Raw genomic sequence first — 19933 nt, forward strand, 5'->3', positions numbered from 1 at the left:
AATTCTCTACAGCATATATTGTGTATGATTACCCTGTTTTGTTTGTTTTTTATATCAGCATAACAATGGTCATTCTTTAATTTAAGGAAAAACTCAACATTGTGCATTTCATTGATTTTAAAACATTTCTACTATAAATTGTCTCAACAAAACACAATAAAGTATTCCTCTGAATGTTTCTTAGAAAGGCTATGCATTTAAGTGTTTTTGCCAAAGGGCTTTGAAGGCGCATGCATGACAAGTGATGTTATCACGGGTGTCAACATGTTTTAGCGAGGTTCACAGACATTCCACATACCCCCACAGTGCCACTTCCTCAGCCACTTTTAACATAATTCAAACCAGCATATGCATATCTGTAGGAACTACCTTTAGAAACCCAAATACCTTCTCAAACACTAACAAGATTATTGAAGTGACAGACTAATACAAAATGACAAAAGGTTTTTTGATACGAGTTCCTCTGTCTGCGAGGAATTCTTGTAATTCCTTGCAATCTCACACAACATTGTATGCACACGACTGATCACCTAATTACTATCCCATGCAGTTCATCTTAAGCTGACAAAATATGAGCTATATGAGAGACGTAGGAGTTTTATGTAGGACCTGTAGTCTTGCTGAGATATCCACTCATCCCTCAGGGAAATTCCTGTATTTCCCAAACAGGGCTGATGACAGAGCCCCTGATATGGATTTGCCAGCTTGCAGAAGCTTTGACAGAACAAAAACGTGCCACCACAAATTTTTTAACACGCATCTGCTAGTTAAGGAAGGTTATGTCATGTCAATGAGAGCTGGCATTATAAATACAAAAACTTAAAACCCTCAACAAAATATAGCAACTTTAATTTTCCATGATTTATACAGTAAGTCTCTCTTCTTAGTGTCACAGAATCCAAAGTATCACGATACACAGTCTTTTTCTATTACATAATGGCAAAGGCTGAGATTACAATTCAATTATTTGTACTGCTTGATGTCTGTTATTAACAAAAGACAATTACACATGAGTAGCTTTCACGTATAATCCAAGATGGACTGATTATTGTATCAAATATACATCAAGTGATCCTTCCACTGACTTTAACACTTTGAGCATTGTGCAAGGCAGCGTTTTTTCCATCATACCGCACAAACATCTATCAAAGCATGTACAATCTGTGACCTATATATGAGGGTCAACATGCACCAAATAGGGGGAGGAGGGTTCTGCATGCTTGTATGCATGCATGTGGTGTGTGGTACATGTGAAGTCATGCATGGGAGTGCATGTCTGCATCTGTGCAGATTGTGGAGCAGTATCACAATGTTCTCTAAATGTACAAAAAAAACACAGTTATGAAATACCACCAACAATATATATGTTTTTTTAATTTCAGTATCTGTCTTTTCATTTGTCCTGTAATAAAAAAAGTTGAAATGTGAAGGATTCTTATTTCCTTCAAGGACGTTGAGGTTGGTGGATACTCACAGGGGACTTGGGGCTGAATAACACCTAATTACCAAACCACACAGTTTCCACAGTTCCACTCAAACGTATAGTGTTTTGATACAAAATGGTACATCCTATGCATTTGCCTTCAACTGGCTGTGGATGTGTTAATTAGTCTTTTGATCTGCCTCCACCCTAACACACACAATCCCGCTAATCAGGAGGACACAGTGTGCCTTTTAATACTGGTCTAAATGAACAGTCACATGATGTCACCATTATCCCCCACCACTCACATGCAACCCCTTTCAAGGACCATAGTAGGGGGTCTATTTAACCCCTTAATTAAAAAGCACAGTGGAGGCTGTAATCCCATCAGAGTGAGGAGGGTAATGTGCTGAATGAGGCACACATGACGGAGAGAGACACGGAGACAACAGGAAAAGTGCAATCCAGTCACACTCTGCATCACTACCATCGTGTGAGATTGTAATATGGTGGCTACACCAACAAGAGCATGATAACAACACAATGCAACTCAACCCTTTCCATGGTTCCATTCCCCTCTCACACATGAGCATGGAATTAACTGAGCTGACCCCCCACCACCACCACCCCACCCACCCACCCACCCACCCACACCTCCTCACAAGCCAGCTAATAAATATCAGGACTTAACGCTGATAGTGATGATAAAAAGGATGGGGATCCCAGATATTACTTCGCTGGATTTTCTTGCTGATACAGCAGACCTGAGTCTTAAAATAGACAAATAGACTTGGGATAAGCAGCCAGAAAGCCATCTTAACAGCCAGCAACACAGACAGATAGTCAGCAAGTCAGCCAGACAGCAAGTCAATAAGCCGGGTTATCAGTGCTGTCAATAGGCTCTGCAGCCTTATGTAGAGCCTGGGGCCACTGCGCCTTCTCCTCTTATCTCCTGGCCTTGATTGGTTGGGTAGGTTAGGGAGTAGTGCTAGCCTATATATGACAGGCTACATTACAGTCAGCATGAGCAGCCAGGCACATGCCCACACACACACAGACAGAAAGCAGTGCATCGGCATACACACAAAGAGAAACGCGGACCACATCAGGCCACGTGTTTGGGATGGAGCCTATGAGCTGTACTGTCCAAACATAATGGGGGAGAGAGTGTATGCAGAGGAGAGGGACACTGAAATCTGAACACAGAGAAATCTGGAGGATGAGCTCCTATTAGTGGCATGATTTTGTGAACATCCTGTACTGTAACATACACATTACCAAGCAAAACCTGGCCAACAAAAACATGAGGAGTCATCTCTTCAGAGCACACTGGGAAGATTCTACCCATTACAATTATATGAGCCCATGGAAAAATAAGATCTAGCCAAATAATAACAACAGGAAATATTACCTCATATCCTATGTATGATTAACATAGCTAAATACAAATGTTGGTATGAATAAACATGAAAATATATTGTGCACAGGGTGCTGTCACACCTACCTCGATTGGTTCAGCCTTTCTGATTTTTTAAGTTTTATCTGAACAAAACTTACAGATGTGAAACCTCACCCAGATAATAGTGTAGACCAAACAGTCAGTCTTCAGGTTAACCAAAACTGAATCACTGGTTCATTTACAGTGTGAAAACACTTTTTCTGATCCATTACGGGAAGTAGCACGAGGCTATTGACACAAATAAATAAAGGAAGAGGAAAGACAAAGAGACAGAAGAAGTTAAAAATGAGCTCAATTAACAACAGGCCAATAGGCACATGACCGCCTATAAACCATTCAATGTCAAGTTTAAGGAGGTAAATCATGGAGCGTGACAGCAAAACTAACCACATCAGTTGTACTAAATATAAAACATAAGCTTTGGTCAGACTTTCAGGGGTGAAAATGGCCAGAGATAATATTGACCTAAAGTATTATTTCGGAAACTTTGCATTACTTTTTCGACAAACAAATGTACAAGCTGACAGTATCCTCTTCCGCTAGTTTCTCATCCCCTTTCTGTAACCCCCCCATGGGAACAGAAGTATAAACAAGCCAGTGAGAGTCTGACCAGTGGTATGTGCTTCCCATCACCCTGTTTCCTTGTCTTGGCTTTTCATGGCCTTGTTTCTCTCCTGTCTTTGTCTTGCTGTCTTCATCTACTGGGCCTCTTCCCATTCCTTTGCCACTGTATCCATAGGGACCACAGTTAAACTTATTCCTTCAAGCTGGATGGCTGTAATTCGATAATGTCCCTACCTTGACAATACAGTCAAGATCACAATCACACATTAAAACAACATCCACTTTGGTGTATATAAACTGAAAACTTGAAGTATGACTGCAAGTTATTGTCTGTTTTCTAGCTTTGAATAGTATTCAAATGATTGCATGTCTTGAATAAAACCATATATTTAAAAAACACATGGCCTTGCCAATGTCACTGCTTTGTTGCTCTAGGTTCCTCTTTGAAACAAATGCATGTATGGGTCACCCTATAATCCTTCTTGCTGTTCTTCATGTATTCATTCTCCCTGTTAAACTATGATATCTAATCCTTCCTGTACATGTTTTGCAAAAAAAAAAAAAAAAAAAGTCCAGTGAAGAGATAGCACTAAGCTTCCTGAACTGCTGAAAGTGTTGTAATATAGGAGGAAGTACAAAATGTTATGATGCAGAGGAAAACAGAAATGCATCACCAAAGGATATAAAAAAATAAAGTTGTGCCTCTAATTGCGGCTGGTGTCTACTAAAAGCCTGATTCTCTCATGACGACGTGAATAAATTATAATAATTATCACAGTCAACAATCTAATTCCTGGTGAAACCTTTCTAATAATGACAGCAATCACATTTGAGACACATTGAAAATGTTGTAGCACAAAAATGAGGTTAAGGCTACAAAATAAAGCAGAGCCACCCTCTTTCTGAAGACCTAAAAATGGTCCCTGTGATTTTCACTGCGTCCTTGGGTTTAATGTTGAGTGCTTCACATTAACACAACCTTGTTAAGTTTTGTCCTCTCAAGGTCACAGCTGCTGCTTCCTGTCTGACTTGATGCATATCCTAGTGTCAGACACAGAAAGAATGGCAAAAAAATGAGGATGAGTGTGACCACATGCACACTTTAATGTCAAATATAGTGGACATCACAGCCAGGCAACGGGGACAGTCAGACACCCTGGAAACAGGACTTGCTGCCCTCTTCATCTATTCCAGCTGGAATCCCAAACATGTCTATTGTAACGAGCCCTACAGAAAGACAGCAAAGGCTTCAACACACTGCTAAAAGAAAACAGAGGAGACACAAGGGATGGCGAGGGATGACGGGGCGAGGGATGACGGGAGTGGTGAGGCTTGAACACAGAGATGAAGAATGAACAAAAGCAACAGGAGAAGGATGGCAGAAAGTGAGAAAATTAAGAGTTATCAGTGGGCATTGGGACACTGAAAGAGAAGAAAAAGATGATGAGGCAAGAGAGAAAAACAAGGTGGGAGAAGAGCAATAGGGTTAAGTAGGTTGTGGAAAAAGAAATTAAGTCAGCAAAAGAGAATTTATGACTAGTCTAAATCTAAATTGGCTGCTCCCTTACTGCCCATTTCATTTAAAAGTTTAAAGCAGTGTATGACTTTCATCACAAATTTTTCTTCAAATTTGTAAAACCCAAGTGATCGCCTAATTATCACTAATTCATTAATCTTTCTGTGCTTACACACCTAAATCACTTCCCTTACGGTGAACAACTCTGAAGATGACTCCATCACAAGCAGTCCATTTGTTTACATACCAAACCGAAACACCACTCGGGCCTTTGAGCTGAAACAGCTCAAATGTCTAATACTTCTGTTTTACACTTATCAATCAATATTCATTCCCAACCATTGTTTATGCTTTTATATGTTGAGAAGCTAATTGTGTCTTTACAAGGAATTGATGACAGAAGAAGTATGGACTACATCCTGTGTATGAGTGCTTACACAGCTGATTTAGTGAAACATAACCTTGACAGAAGAAAAAATAGGGTTTCAAGTTTGTATTCATAACAAGGGATACATATTCACTTACTCATCAGTTAACCTCCGTTTGATAGATAATTGCTGACAAACCAAACTGATTTCCATATGGAATTCAATAATGAAGTGCTTATGAAAATGCAGGAGGTATTTCATTTGCATATTTCAGAGTTGCTACCAATGATTTTTTTATTTAACTACCAGGCATTTCTTTGAAAAGCCAGTTATTTTGTATGTAAAATAAAGCATCGCAATTTCTTTGAGCAAAACATGTTTGCTGAGTTACGTCAGAACTCTGTGACAAGGTTTGTGAAACCAGATGCAACAAAAATAAGACAGGCAGATAAAAATCTCCATTCATTTCCTGAAAGTATCTGTCACTCACAAAACTGTCAAAACAGTCAGTCCACCCATGCTGGACAGACTGACTGGTTGACTGAAAAGGCCAACGAGCCAGCATGGAGCTTCAGACTTGGCAGAAGTGCAGAATGATCAACTGGACAGTTGTCACTGTGACAAAAATTTAATTGGCTCCCTCTTGCTGAGCGGGAAAGCGATTTGGTTTGATAGAACTGAAGAGGGAATCTAATTGGCTAGGTAATGTCAGTCACAAGGGGACAGGATAGGGGGGTTGTGGTGCCATCTGGGTCTCTGCAAACCGTTAGATAATCCTAGGGTCTCTCTCCTCTCCATCCCAATGACAACTGCTGCCAGCATGTCTGCCATGTCTCCTGGATATTGCCAGAGATATTCCCACAACTATACTACATAGTGAACTTGACAAAAGGAAATATCCACTTTAAATGTTAAAGGTCGAACTCTAAGTGCTGTTCACTGCAGAGACCACAGGTCATTTTTTTTCTAAGGCCCATTTTTTTTGTGCAAATTTAATTTTTGACTGGAGTACCTCAAAGTTCTTTTTGACCAGATCGATTACAAGTAGAACAATGCCAGCTAAAATACAGTATTTCACTGACAGAGCCAAGGTGGGAGAGTAGAAAGGAAAGTGTGGGATTGTGCAAAATTTTCTAGGACAGAAACTAGAACAGACAATTCCTGTTAAATATGACCCACAGTTGCTCAAGGGAATCAGAACACTCACCTGTGGTTTCTAAGCTACTTTTAATGAGAAAACAGCATAAGAAAGGCTTGGCATGAGAGACAGGTCGTACTAACCCGTCTTAATACTTCCTGTCAACATAATGCTTTATTAAGTGTGAACAAACAACAGACTTTGTGACCTGTAAGCTGTTTCAATGTTAACTTAACCTTTAACTAAAACAGGAAAAACAATTTTGTATATATCCTTAACCGGTATTATTACCATTTAAAACTCTCTGGAACAGCTGCAATGATTAGATGTATGAGTAGCATGGATATTAGCTTGTGAAATGGTCTATTTTAGCCAGCTATGCCTGCTGGAGGTAACTATGTTGCAGTGCTACAGAGGGAAAGGCGGACAAAGAGCAGTCTCACCAACACAGCATCTGACAAATACTGTAGGCCTTCTGTGTGGGAGGGTGGCTGGGTAAGATGACTACCAACAGCTGCCCGACTCCAAAACCAAATGCAGGCGTCCACACAAAAACATCCACTGATACACATACTCCCACACACACAGAAGCCCAGCAGCATAAAAGCATACACACATACTGTGACTGGCAATCCCCGACATCCTGTCAGGCGATCACTGAGCTAGTCACAGTTCATTTCAGCTTGAAGCTGGCTGTTCCTACAGCAGCACTCTACCGACCACAGAAGATTCCTGTCCATGTTGCTCCATTTATTTACAGACAGAAATCCTATTAAATTTCAGGTCAACACTCTCAGAGCCTTGCAGATGCAATGCAGCTCAAAGCACAACCAACACAACCTCTGTTATACCTGCATTTTGCCCTCGCTTGTTTCCAGCGACATTTCCACTTTATAATCCCACATATGGCAAAGTGGTTCTAAAAATGCTGTTATAGTACTTAACATGAGCAGGGTGATAATACTTTACCAACCTTTAGTATCCAGAGGACATTTCAAATGTACCGTAACTAAAGTTAGAGTTGCCTCATTCCAGAAATGGAAATATTCACCATTAGGTTTTTATTAGAAAAAGTAGCAACTGTTGTATTTTCATATCCTCAGAATCTACCGTTTATAACTACACAGTAAGCAAATCCTCTCAATGCAATCCGCCATGTTGCCCCAGCTGTTTCTACAGCAGCACACAACACAGACTTAAAATCGGTGAAATAAAATGCCCATAACAGACAAAACAAACACTGATTCTAACAAGGACTTTTTGCATTAGTACTTATATTTTTTGGAGCAAGGTAGAAGGGCACTGTCAGATGTCTTTCATTATATAAAGGTTAAGAATGATAGAAGAACCATGAAGATGAAATCTCGATCAGGGTGGATTGCTCAGCAGGAGGTCAAGGACAATGGAGGAGAACAGGACAGGAGGAAGAGGACTTCATCCAGGGGCAGGAAATAAACTTCTCAAACCACACAACTACGTCTTAACTCTCCTGAGGGCAAGTGATGCATCAGATATCACAGCAAGTCACATTATGATGCCATGACAATATGATGCCCAGCTGCAAGGGCTGGGTGATGTCGCTATCTTAGATGGTCATCTATCTGTTTTACACTGTTCCTCGAACCTAAAGCAAAGAGTAGGTTTGTATTATTACTGTTGCTAAAGCAGGTTGCTAGGTTAGTGAGCAGTTTATTTCTTTATGTTTATAGTGATTCTTTAGCATTTGCCCACACTGAAGTGTTTGGTTGAAGAAACGATGCTTAACAATTACCCTAACTCCATCAGCTGCAGATCCACCATGTGAGCTCTGACATGCAGTGAGTCTGATTTACACATATGGCTAAGAGTTAAACTTGTGTGAAAATGCTTTTTGATTCAATGTAGAATGAAGCCTCCATAAACCAGATAAAACTGAAGAAAACCTTTGTTTGGTTGCAGTTTGTATTTTATAAGAGGTGAAAAAAATGTGTTTCAGATCATGGATTGTAATTTTTTCTCAAAAAATTGTCATATGATCTTTTGCCCTGATCACCTAGCCCTACCCACAGCCATTCCGTGATGCTTGACATTGCAAGACACTCACCTATTAAGTATGATATCTGTGTAACTGAAGATGAGAAAGTTCCCCTAAAAATGGTAAAAACAGCAGCTATGATTTTATTCACTAGATGCTGGTAACGGTTCCATGGACCCAAAAATGTGCAAACACACGAACATGTGTCTCCAGTCCCTGAATTATGGTGGGTTAGACAGAGGGATTCATTTAGAGCAACAATAGAGATTTGATGTTAGTTATTCTATAAAATATGACAAGGGGAAGTAATATGATATCAATATTCTATCCCATCCCAACCAGTCGGTGAAGTAGAGTCAGAAATGTGGAGACAGAGAAGAAGAAAAAAAAATGCCACCATCTATCATGCCACTTTTACAACCTAACCAGAGGAGGCAGCTATTCTATTGAAGTGACATACGAGTAGCACAATCAATACAGCCTGCATCTGTAAGCAAGTTTACTACTTCCAAGCATGTTTTCTACTGCATAAGGATGCCCCAAGAAATGGCAATGCATTATAAGGTGCATAGAAAATCCATTCAAGTGGGGGTGGGCATGGTTCAACAACCTCTGACAGGAAAGCACAAAGAGTAAATGCTGACAGTGTCGACTGTGGCATTAGTGGAAAACATGGAAAATTGGCCTTGCTAGTGTGAAAAAAAAAAGCCTGGAGCCAAACAAAGGGATGGAAAGCTGTCCACATGATCTCATGATATGACAACCTTCAGCCAGGATTCACCTTCTTTATCAAGATATCTACCCACGTATCACATTTAACTGAAAAATCAAAGACATGTACTGTGCAGTCCTACAATGTTAATGATGGTGGATCTACACTCAAGTGTCAACTGCAACTAGACCCTGTTCTGCTGCACAGTGGCTACCAGTGTTTGTCTGCTTAAAGACGACTATTTCTAGTTTAATCCACAGCACAGCAGGAAATGTGAGCACTGCAGCTTCCAGGGGCGGGGTGTCTTTCAGTCGGCTGCAGATGACAGTCTAGGGCCTAGGCTGACTGAAAAAACACACTGATCAACTGGAACTTGTGAGGATGTATGTCTACCCCCTGCAAGCTGCAAGGGATCCAAACAATATATGCATGCAAAGATTTCTGACAGAGTGACCTGGCACTGCCCCTGATACAGGGTCCCATTGTGTTTAGCCTAGATTTACATTAGCAGACAATTTCAAGTCCTGAACAGCTGCAGGAGTTATAGGAGAATCGCTTTTCTAAATGCATTTAAAGCCCTCGGGCATCTATCTTCTGGCCATTCATCATACATTTGACCACAATTGTCAAGTTTGTACAGCCAAACCATTGTAGTATGATTCAGTGTAATGGAAACTAATGTATTTACATTTCTTAACATGGAGCGTTTGTGGATCCAAACACGTGCTAGACTCATGTACTTCATTTCTGAATCTGTGTCAAATTACTTACATCTCAAGCATTATCTCGTTCAGGTAAATCCCATCCACTAATTCAATATATTCCGATAATTTGGTGCCATCTGTCACTGTCGGCTGTCCTACCGTCTTCACCTGAAAATAAATGAGACAATGCAAATAGGTGTTAAGATGATCAATAGGCATTAAAAATAAATGACTTCACAGGACAGGAATGTTTGATTGGTGAGCCTCAGAAACAAATGAAAGGTTCATGTAGGATCTTACCCAGCAGACCAGAGGCGTGACCATAAACTGCTCCAGTAACGGAGTGAAAACCTCGCTTTCCATATTTTCCAGAGCAGCTGCCGCCGTTGAATATTAGCAGAAATGGAAAAATAAATGTGCGCTCCTTGGGAGATATATCGTACAAGGTTTGTTTAGACTCCACTCATGTGTTTGATTCAATTAAACAGACGCTCATTTTGGCTAAGGGCCAGAGGAAGGCGTCTTTTCTTGGTATTTGAGGAGGAAAAAAAGGCGATAAAACGGTTATTAGGTTAATCCACAATCTTCTCGATACGACCCAGCTGTGTCGGATGCCAACGACGGGGTTTGGCTACCTCATGGACGGGGGCAAAGACTCACATTTTCATTGAAAGGCTTCGGCTAAAGGCAAAGAGGTGAATAAACCGACAGACTACATGAAACCTGCGCCAGGTATGTTTTTTTTTTTTTTTTTTTAAGCTAACGCCTCAGTGGAAAAAATGACCGTTACTAGCAAAAGATCCATGCAAGGTTTAAGCTAAACGGGCATATCCCGGCAGCAAGTCGATAATATCCAGAGTGCAAAATATCCAGAGGTTTAAGGTCCTTTACACACGTTTATATGTGGATGGTCCGTCAATAATTGTAGGGTGTTTTCCAGCCGGTTACCGGGGCTCCTTCGGCTGCCTCCTCCGTTCAAACGCTGCGTACTACTGAGGAGGAGGTTCAGAGGATGGCTGGAGGACGCAGAGCACCGCCCCCCTCCTCCCTCTCCCTCCGCCTCCTCCACAAAAAAAAAAGAAGAAAAAAAAAATAGGGCAATGATCAAAGCATCCCTCTCCATTAGGACTTAACTCCACGGGTTTAGTATAACTTATTAGCCTTTCAGACATCCAAATGAGCATCCATATTTATATACAGGCTGAATCATTGTTGGAAACAGGCAAGACTTTCTAGGATGAACAGACAGAGGGAATTTGACGTTGTAGATTAACAGTGCACTTAACATTTTATTTTACTTCCTGGTTAATATAGGAATGGTGTATGTATTTATAATCAGATTTTACAGTAGGCTTTGTTATTCAGAGCTGAAGTAGGCTACTGACACCTGGTGGATAATGAATGAATCAATGAATGAATGAATGAAATCTATGTAATATAGAACTATGTAAATATATGTAATATAGAACAATAACCTTTTATATGTATATGTTTTATGTATAATTTCAGTAATATATTCGAAATGAAGTAGGCAGAAGCAAGAGCTTATTTATTCCTACCCTTCCATCCACTGTCATTGATCAACTTGCATGGGTTTTTACTGGTAAATCATTGTTGTAGAAGATGACACTGTAGCGGCTATTTGTCATCAAAATTAAATCAACTTAAAGGTGACTGAACTTAAGACTGTAACATAACTCAAATAACCACTAGATGCACCATGGGTTTGTGGTTTACACAGTCAAAACACAATGTCCATATCACAGATGTAGTTCAAATGGTTTATTTTCAAGATTTCGCAGGCAAACAACTAAGGCCTTTTGTGATGTCTCTCCTGCTCATCCTGTCTGAATGAATGAATGTTTTTATTGTTGTGTCTTGCATTAAAAAAAACATGCCCAGCCCTTACATGGGCTTATAAGACACCAAAAATACACACCAAAAATCAAACACCAAACAATAGGCACAAAAGATATGAACAAAACAAAATACTGACCTATTTAAACAAACACATCTGCTGCTTTTTCCAGGCTTTACGAACAAATAATTCTAATTTATATACATTAGAACTAAACAACCATTTCATCTTGTCATCATCAGTGCTCCAGAACATATCAGGATTTCAGATACACGTATCATCAAACAAAGGGGCTCTCAGTTCATCATATAGAGGACAATACAAAAGAAAATCTGATCTTCCGTGTGACTGTGTCTGTGACTGGTAAAAAACCATAGGCCTACCCAGGTGCATGCTGGCCTAACTTTGTGCTCTCTATTTATACCCAGGTACCCACGGTCTATACCAATAAGAAAACACAAAACAAAAAGGTGCTAAATACCAAAGAATGAAAACAATAACCATAAAAATAAAAAAAAATATTCTAAATATTAAACAAACAAAAAATAAACAAAAAATAAACAATTAGGAAAAAAATACTAAGTTAGTAAACGAAAATGATAAATTAACTTTAAACAAAAAACTAAACCAACAAATAGCTCCTACAGACAGTGTTTCCACATTCACTACGGAGCCTCTGAACATCCAAATAGGTCATATCTGATGACCATGAAAAGATGATAAACTGAATTTTACACCAATTATTTACATGTATTGATAGGTTTACTGGTTCAGAAGTTATTGAACGTTTTAGATCAGTAGACAGTTTTGGTCGCCAGTGGCTTCTTGGGTCTTTATGGGTTAATCGCAATGAATCTTTCCTGGTTAAATAAAGGTTAAAACAAATAAATAAGTAAAACAAGGTAAGAATATTTATCTGATTATATAAATAGAATAAACCCTGAAGAAAAAAAAAGGAATACAGTATAATACAATATTTCATGTTGAGTAAAACCACAACAAGTATACGAATGCTTACTTTCTGAGTGAAGAAATGCATTTGAAGCACAGTTTACCAGCAGCTTTAGTAATTGCCTTTTATTAGCTGTCTCAGCAGTAAGGAATGGTTGAAAGATAAGTCCAGACCAGCATTCATTCACTGAAGAGGTACGAGACACCTAATCAACAAATGATGAATGCCTTGTCCTTGTGAGTAGTGAGCAGAGGCTGCGTGGTCAAATAGCCAGTTAAAACACAATTAGTGATTTGGGAACTGGAGACCTGCATGGGTCAAACCTCAACAACCTTCTGCAAATGAATAGATTATGTGTTCCTGTAAAACCTTTACTTTGTAAAGTTAAGCAGCAGCCCTGGTTAAACACAGTCTCATTTGCATGACGTAACAGTTGGTGTCTCAGCTTGAAGCTATACTGTATCAGATCCTGGTGACTAGACTTGTTATGTCTTGTTTTTCTGCAAAACATGTTTGACTACACTAAGAACACATTGAAAGGTTATGGCTTCACAAAAACCCAGTACAACTACTAAAGTCATATACTTAGAATTATAGAAGCCATGACCGTTACTGGGTGGATTTCTCGAAGACTGACAAATGGCGCAATAATCCACTGAATGACTTTTGTCTGTTTGATCTGTCATTTGGAGAGCTAAGTACAGTGAAGAATGTCCTCCTAAAGAAGTTCTCCTCTAAACATGAAATCTGTCATGGGGAGGAGTGGTTTAAGGTGCAGTAGTGTCTAGTCATTATTGGATAGCAGGTTTTTATACTCAGATCTTCACATAGTCTCACATGCAATAAACATACAAGATTCAGTGATTTATTTATTTTTATAAATCACTTTATTTTTATTATATTCTTTTGTATTTAGCAGTGGGTTCTACTTACGCGTAATATTTTCTTCCTTATGATAGCTCAGGTCTGCTGTGACTAGCCCTTAGCACAGATTTTTTTTTTTTAATTTTATTTTTTGGTTGCTGTTGTATCAATATAGATGGGTCTGAAGTTGGAAAGCAAACATTATATATTAAAATATGTACAAATTAGGATTTATAAAATATGAAATGTGATGACAGTTGTAGGATTATTTGCTCAGGCAGCCAACCATCTGCATCTGCTTAAACCACACCTACTTAGTCCTGAAAGAGATTTGCTGTTTTAAATTTTATTATTTATTTATTTTGCTATTTAGGCATTTGGTGTGGAGTTCAGCTTTAAGCTATGAAAATGTATTTAAAAATCAAATAAAATACTTGACAGCTTCAGAGGCTTTTGGGAGCTTTTTTTCAGTTCTCATGTCCTTTGCTTGCATAAACATTAAATTTCAGCTGTAGTGATGTACAAAAACATTTTATTCCAGAAACCTCTCAAAGAAAAGCTTCTTTCTGAGCTACCAAAGCCACCCACACACATCTCTGGTAGCCCTATCACCTTAGTGGACAATTTAACACTGATATAGATAATGGAAGCCTTTCAGTGTGTATACACAGTGCCCCAAACACTATTATGTTCTCGATTAGTGCAGAGGATGAGACGGTTATTTTGAACAGCTAAGTGTGTATGTATTACATTTTTGTGTGTGTAAATGCAGGAGCCATTAACTTGTATTGAACATGCTTCTTTTTTTATTCAATTATGCAATGTTGCTCAGAATGTTTTTGAGAAGTTTGTTGCAAGGCATCCTCCTTCTCCTGCCAGTGACTCAGTGATCATGCAGACCCACCACAACATTCCTCACACACACTCAGCTATGAAAGCAGGCAAAACTAACCAGAGGAATTCCTCTGACCGCCTCTTTTGGCTCAAAGGGGAAACTACAAGAGCACTACAAAGGCACTGTGTGCATGGAAAACTCATGGAAAACTCATACACATATTTATTTACCCTGAGGATGAGGATCCCACCTACCACAACACAGAAGAGCACTGAAGTCTACCACAGCAAAGATACATTCTCTCATAGAAGAAAGATAACCTTCAGAGTCCATTCCTCCATCAGTTTTCTTCAAATGACTGCAATTTCCTGTTCGTTATGTCTCCAGAATTTACAAGACACCACAAGTATTTTCATTTGAACCTGTGCAGACATCATTCAGCTTTGAATGGGAGTAAATTCCTGACAGGGTTTTTTAATCTTTTCATCTAATTTGATCTTTTCACTTCCTGTAATGAGGTAATGTAATGTAATATAACTGTTTATCCAAGTAGAGCCACAACCTCCAAAACCACAAAGTAAATCTGATATAACCTAATCAAAAATATTAATCAGTAACCAAAATCCACTGAAGACAGAGACTAAATTACTAATTAATTGTGAAGATCTGGATTGTCTTTACAGTTGTGGCCACTCTAATGATCCGCTATGTCTTTGTTTGTCCTCATCCTCTTGAAAAGGGGATCGATCACGAATGGACAAGTCTTCAGAGGAGATGATGAATAAGTCTGTGATTCAACCAGTGTGTAAATGCAAAGCATTACAAGTCAATAAAGATTGAATATATTTTGTTAAAAAATATCATTTTAACAAGGTTTGATCTGTCTTAAAAGTATGAATTATACTTGAAATTTGATGAACATATTGAGTTTTTTGTAATATTTTTGTGATTAGAAAACAAACATCAATTTGTTGTTAATTGTGCTCATATGAGCTCAGACAAAAATAGCCATGAATAATTAATTGTTATTCTACATGCACAAACGAACACACCATTGGGGGTTTCTAATTTGCAGCTGATCAATTGACCTGTCCCTGTGAGGTTAATCTGTTATGGGTCTGTAGCTCCTATGGAATTACATCACTGTGGGATTAGACTCTGTTACAGATATGGCCACTGTCTACAGGTTAAAATATAACGACATAGTGACACATGATAGTTTTGAGTAGATTGGACTAAAAACATTTTAAGTAGTAAATCAAACATATTTAATTTAACCTAAACATTGATTATAACCAAATTAATTTCACAAGAGAAATATCAGTTAAACATTAGTCAAAACAGATTTACTAAATGTTCACAAAAGCAGATTTTAATAATGTTTTCAAGGATCTTAAACCCATTCAGTATCCAGAGTATCATTTTATCGCCACAGTTTATTTCCATGGTCAGTATCATCACTTATTGTTAAAAAGATATGTATAAGTACTATAAATACTTGATAATCACATTTTACAGGAGCTTATCAAATATTATTTCAAGAAAGTCAGGTGGAAATTCTCAATGTCTGAAATCAGTGACTTTGGAATTAGTAACATAATCCATTTCCTCTCTTTCAGTATTAATGTCTACTTCATATTAATATCAATATTACTTTTTTGTGAAATTGTTTAACATTTATGGGACAATTTTCAAAAATATATTCAATTTACATTAATATCCATTTAAATATCTTCATTCTATTGTACAAAGTAAATAAATTTGTTTAATGCCTTTATTGTCTCACAATGGGGACATTTGTATTTTGCAACAGTAGGACAGTACAGACCAGAATAAAGTGCACTCTCAACTAAATAGTATATATATATATATATATATATATATATATATATATATATATATATACACACATACACACACACACACACACACACACACACAAACCTAGAATCTAAAATGTCAGTCAGTCATTTAAATCATGCATCATATACATCAGGGGTCAGCAACCCTGGTCCTGGAGAGCCACTATCCTGCATGTTTTAGATGTATTCCTCTTCCAACACACCTGATTCAAATGATAAGTCTATCATCAAGCTCTGCAGAAGCCTGATAATGACCATCAGGTGTGCTGGAAGAGGGAAACATCTAAAACATGCAGGATAGTGGCTCTCTAGGACCAGGGTTGCTAACCCCTGATTTACATATATCATTGCCGCTGATTTAATGTAGTTTTTTGGTTGTACCAAAAACAAATTCTTTTGACAGAATTTTTACTCTAATCATAAAATTATGCATTTCAACCTTAAAACCTAAACGTACAAAGTGAGTGTATTTGTTTTCCGTATACTGTGTTTGACAGACCCAAAAGCAGATGTATAATTAATCCAGATACAATAGCTTCAAATCTTCATATGCACTTCTTGGATTTGGGAGAGTTACTTTAGTTCAACCTGGAATTTGTTATAATGTCATTGCCAAGCTTGACAAAGGAAGTCATTCTGCCATTCAGCCAAATCTGGTCACATTAAACTGTCTCAATGATGGATCCCTAAGCTTTTTCTGTTCAATATGTCTATGCTTATCAGTCATGCATCTGAACATAAGGCAGACTGATCCTATTACTCACTGACAGATAAAAGCAACAGTGAGATGTTTTACTAGTTACAGAAGAAGTATAACTGGACTGATTATCAAATGGTGCTCCTGTGAAATTAAACAGGAAAATCCAAAAATGCTGTAATTTTGGCAGCTAGTGTAACAATAAAAATAAAAGGTGAAAAATAGATTACAAAAAAAAAAATACAAAGCTTATGATGGTAATCTCCTTTAAAGGTGTAGACGTGCTTAACTGCCAAAGACCCAGAAACCATAGTTTTCACCCCTGCTGGAAAGAGCTGTGGATTTGGCATGTGTGTGTTCATGTGTGTGTGACAGATCGGTGCAGGGCTCACAGCCTGTCCTGTTGTCACCTCTTCATACAACACAGCATGGAAAAAAGACAAGCACTTAAACCTCTTGAGTCCTGATGTGATCTAAGTACACACAGCAGAGACACACATAAGAGGGGAGGGGCAACTGGGTGATAGAGATTTAAGCTTAATCCCCTTTACATTAATCCTTATTTAGGGATACAACAACAATGACTTGAAGCATAATTGACATTTGTATACATATAGATAGCTTATTATAGTTTTAAATATGATATTTGAAGCTCTTGGTGTCCAGAACCCCAAACAGGACAACATGGTCAAGATCCTGATTCTTATTAATGCTTACATAACTGTGAAAATCTGACAACACAGTTAAGAAGTTTAGGCATTACATCGGTGCCTCGTCATATTATTTCAAGGATTGCAAGGGTCATCATAAACTAACAAGAGGATGGTTGGTGGATTAATATACAGAGTGACAATTGACAGGGAAAACAATTCTGCATCCATCCATCTATTCCCGACAAAGCACACTGACATGTTCCATGAAACATGAACGTGAACAACTATGATCCCCTTGCAGTCTATTAAGGACAATGGTCCATTACACATTAATAGTCCATGCTCTCCTCAGAAATAATGAGAACTCTGTCTCCTGGAGCCATAGAAACAAGACAATACATGTAGAAGCCTTGGTAATAATGGAAATGTGTGCATGTGTGTTTCACTGGGTGTCCACTTATGTGAAACCCCCTGTAATTAGCTATTTGTTTGCTTGTGGAAGTGTGTGATATGGGTGAAAGTAGTCAATAAAGCATCAGATGCTGTTCAGGCTCATCTGTTGCCATAACAACTGCAGCTACCCTACTGTTAGCTGGTTGGTTCACTGACCCACTGGAGTGCTCACAAGAAACTGTGAGATTAAAACAAACAAGACTAATTGCTAGTTCTCTTTATACATCTGTGTCTGTGCAGCCAATGACAGCTCAGCTTTTCCCATTATATATGTGCAAACTCTAATTTCTGTACACTGATTACAATTAGTAAAATGCTGTAAGGGACAGCACAAATTAAATCATATATTATAATACATAACATACTTAATTTATGTGAATTTGACGCTGTACCAATTTGTTGAACGATTATGTCCGAGGTAATCATGACACCTAGTGGTGATATTTCAACATGAACGTTTCCTTTTTTCTTGCTTGTGCTGTTGTGGTCTGTGTCTTCAATTTTATTCAGCCTATAATATCGGATACACTATTTTTACAACTAAAATAACTAGAAATATTAAGTAAAATATAAGAATCTAGAATATGTACACCCTCGCACTCATTATCAACAACAACAAAACACACTGTTTATACAGATGCTTTTGGACTAAAATATTACCATTAAAAAAGATAAATGTTTAAACAAAAAAAGGATGTGATTTTCAGAATAATGCATTAAATGATACTTTTTCAGCATCTGAAAATATGATTCTATGAGCTTTGGTCATAAATATAGGAGAGAATTATATTTTATGTTATTTTAGGCTTTTAATGAATACTGTACGTCAATTAAAATGTGGTATAATATGAAATAGTAATGAATACATTATTATTACATTATTAGAATTATTATAAAATAGCTGATGACAGCTTGGTGTTTTCTATTACTTACAGGCTGCATAAGTCAGATCTTCAGGTTCAGTCCAGAAATGTTAGATAAACTGTTGTGAGACCATCTTGACCACATAATTTTCCATTCAGAATCTGAGAAATGACAATGTCAAATTCTGATAAAGAGATTTTAGCCTCAGTTAGGGTTTTGAAGTCCCAGCCTATCATAGGGGCCCAGTCCTTCAGCAGATCTCAGAAGAGATCAGCCTCTTAACTGAAATATTATAACAACAATTAGAACAATAACATGCAAAAATGAGTCATTTATGTCTTGGTATATGTTCAGATAGTTATGACTACATAGTTTATGTATTGCCTTTTTATCTGTCTATCTCAATCTCAACTGAAGATATACAAGGAGTTGTTTTTGCCCTCTTTAATCCATTTTACCCTTGACAAGGGGGATAATGTTTGTCCATGATCTATTGAAGCCAGATGGTTTCTACATTACCTTTGGACACTTGACCATTAAACATAATATCACTATCACCAAAACAAAAACAAAAACAAAAAAAAAAAAATGGTGAATCAAAATTTGCAAACCAATTCCTATTCCTTCAACCCATCTGATACAAACTTTAGCTCATGCTTTCTTCAGGATGATGTATATATAAAAGGACAGAAACATGTCCATACTCTTTTAATGACCTTTATTACTTTGTCATTTCATTTAATTTGATTTATGGCTCCATCTTTTGTATAATTCATCTCTGTCCTGTTCTGCAAGCTCTAAATAAAGATTATTATTATTATTATTATTATTATTATTATTATTATTATTATTATTATTATTATTATTGTTATTGTTGTTGTTGTTGTTGTTATTATTGCCAACTATTTGTAAATTAAAACCAATCACGACTCAGTTAGTTTGATCATCCAATCAGAGAGGACTACGTGATGACGCACTTCCGTACATGTGATGAACT

At 37.8% G+C, this 19933-nt stretch overlaps 1 protein-coding gene across 7 annotated transcripts in view; it reads right to left on the minus strand.

Annotated features, from left to right (window-relative positions):
• ccdc88ab (coiled-coil domain containing 88Ab) overlaps nt 1–10879 on the minus strand; it is a 67871-nt gene extending 56992 nt beyond the window's left edge. For all 7 annotated transcript variants that reach the window (XM_030155342.1, XM_030155341.1, XM_030155340.1 and 4 more), the window contains exons 1-2: nt 10199–10879; nt 9966–10066 (exon numbers count right to left, since the gene is read on the minus strand). In XM_030155342.1, coding sequence (XP_030011202.1) covers nt 9966–10066; nt 10199–10261 — 164 coding nt within the window. In that variant the 5' untranslated portion in view covers nt 10262–10879. The remainder of the gene's footprint in view (nt 1–9965; nt 10067–10198) is intronic.
• Between the last annotated feature and the right edge of the window lie 9054 nt (nt 10880–19933).

The sequence above is a fragment of the Sphaeramia orbicularis genome, chromosome 15 (assembly GCF_902148855.1).
Source record: "Sphaeramia orbicularis chromosome 15, fSphaOr1.1, whole genome shotgun sequence".
NCBI classification, from domain to species: Eukaryota; Metazoa; Chordata; class Actinopteri; order Kurtiformes; family Apogonidae; genus Sphaeramia; species Sphaeramia orbicularis.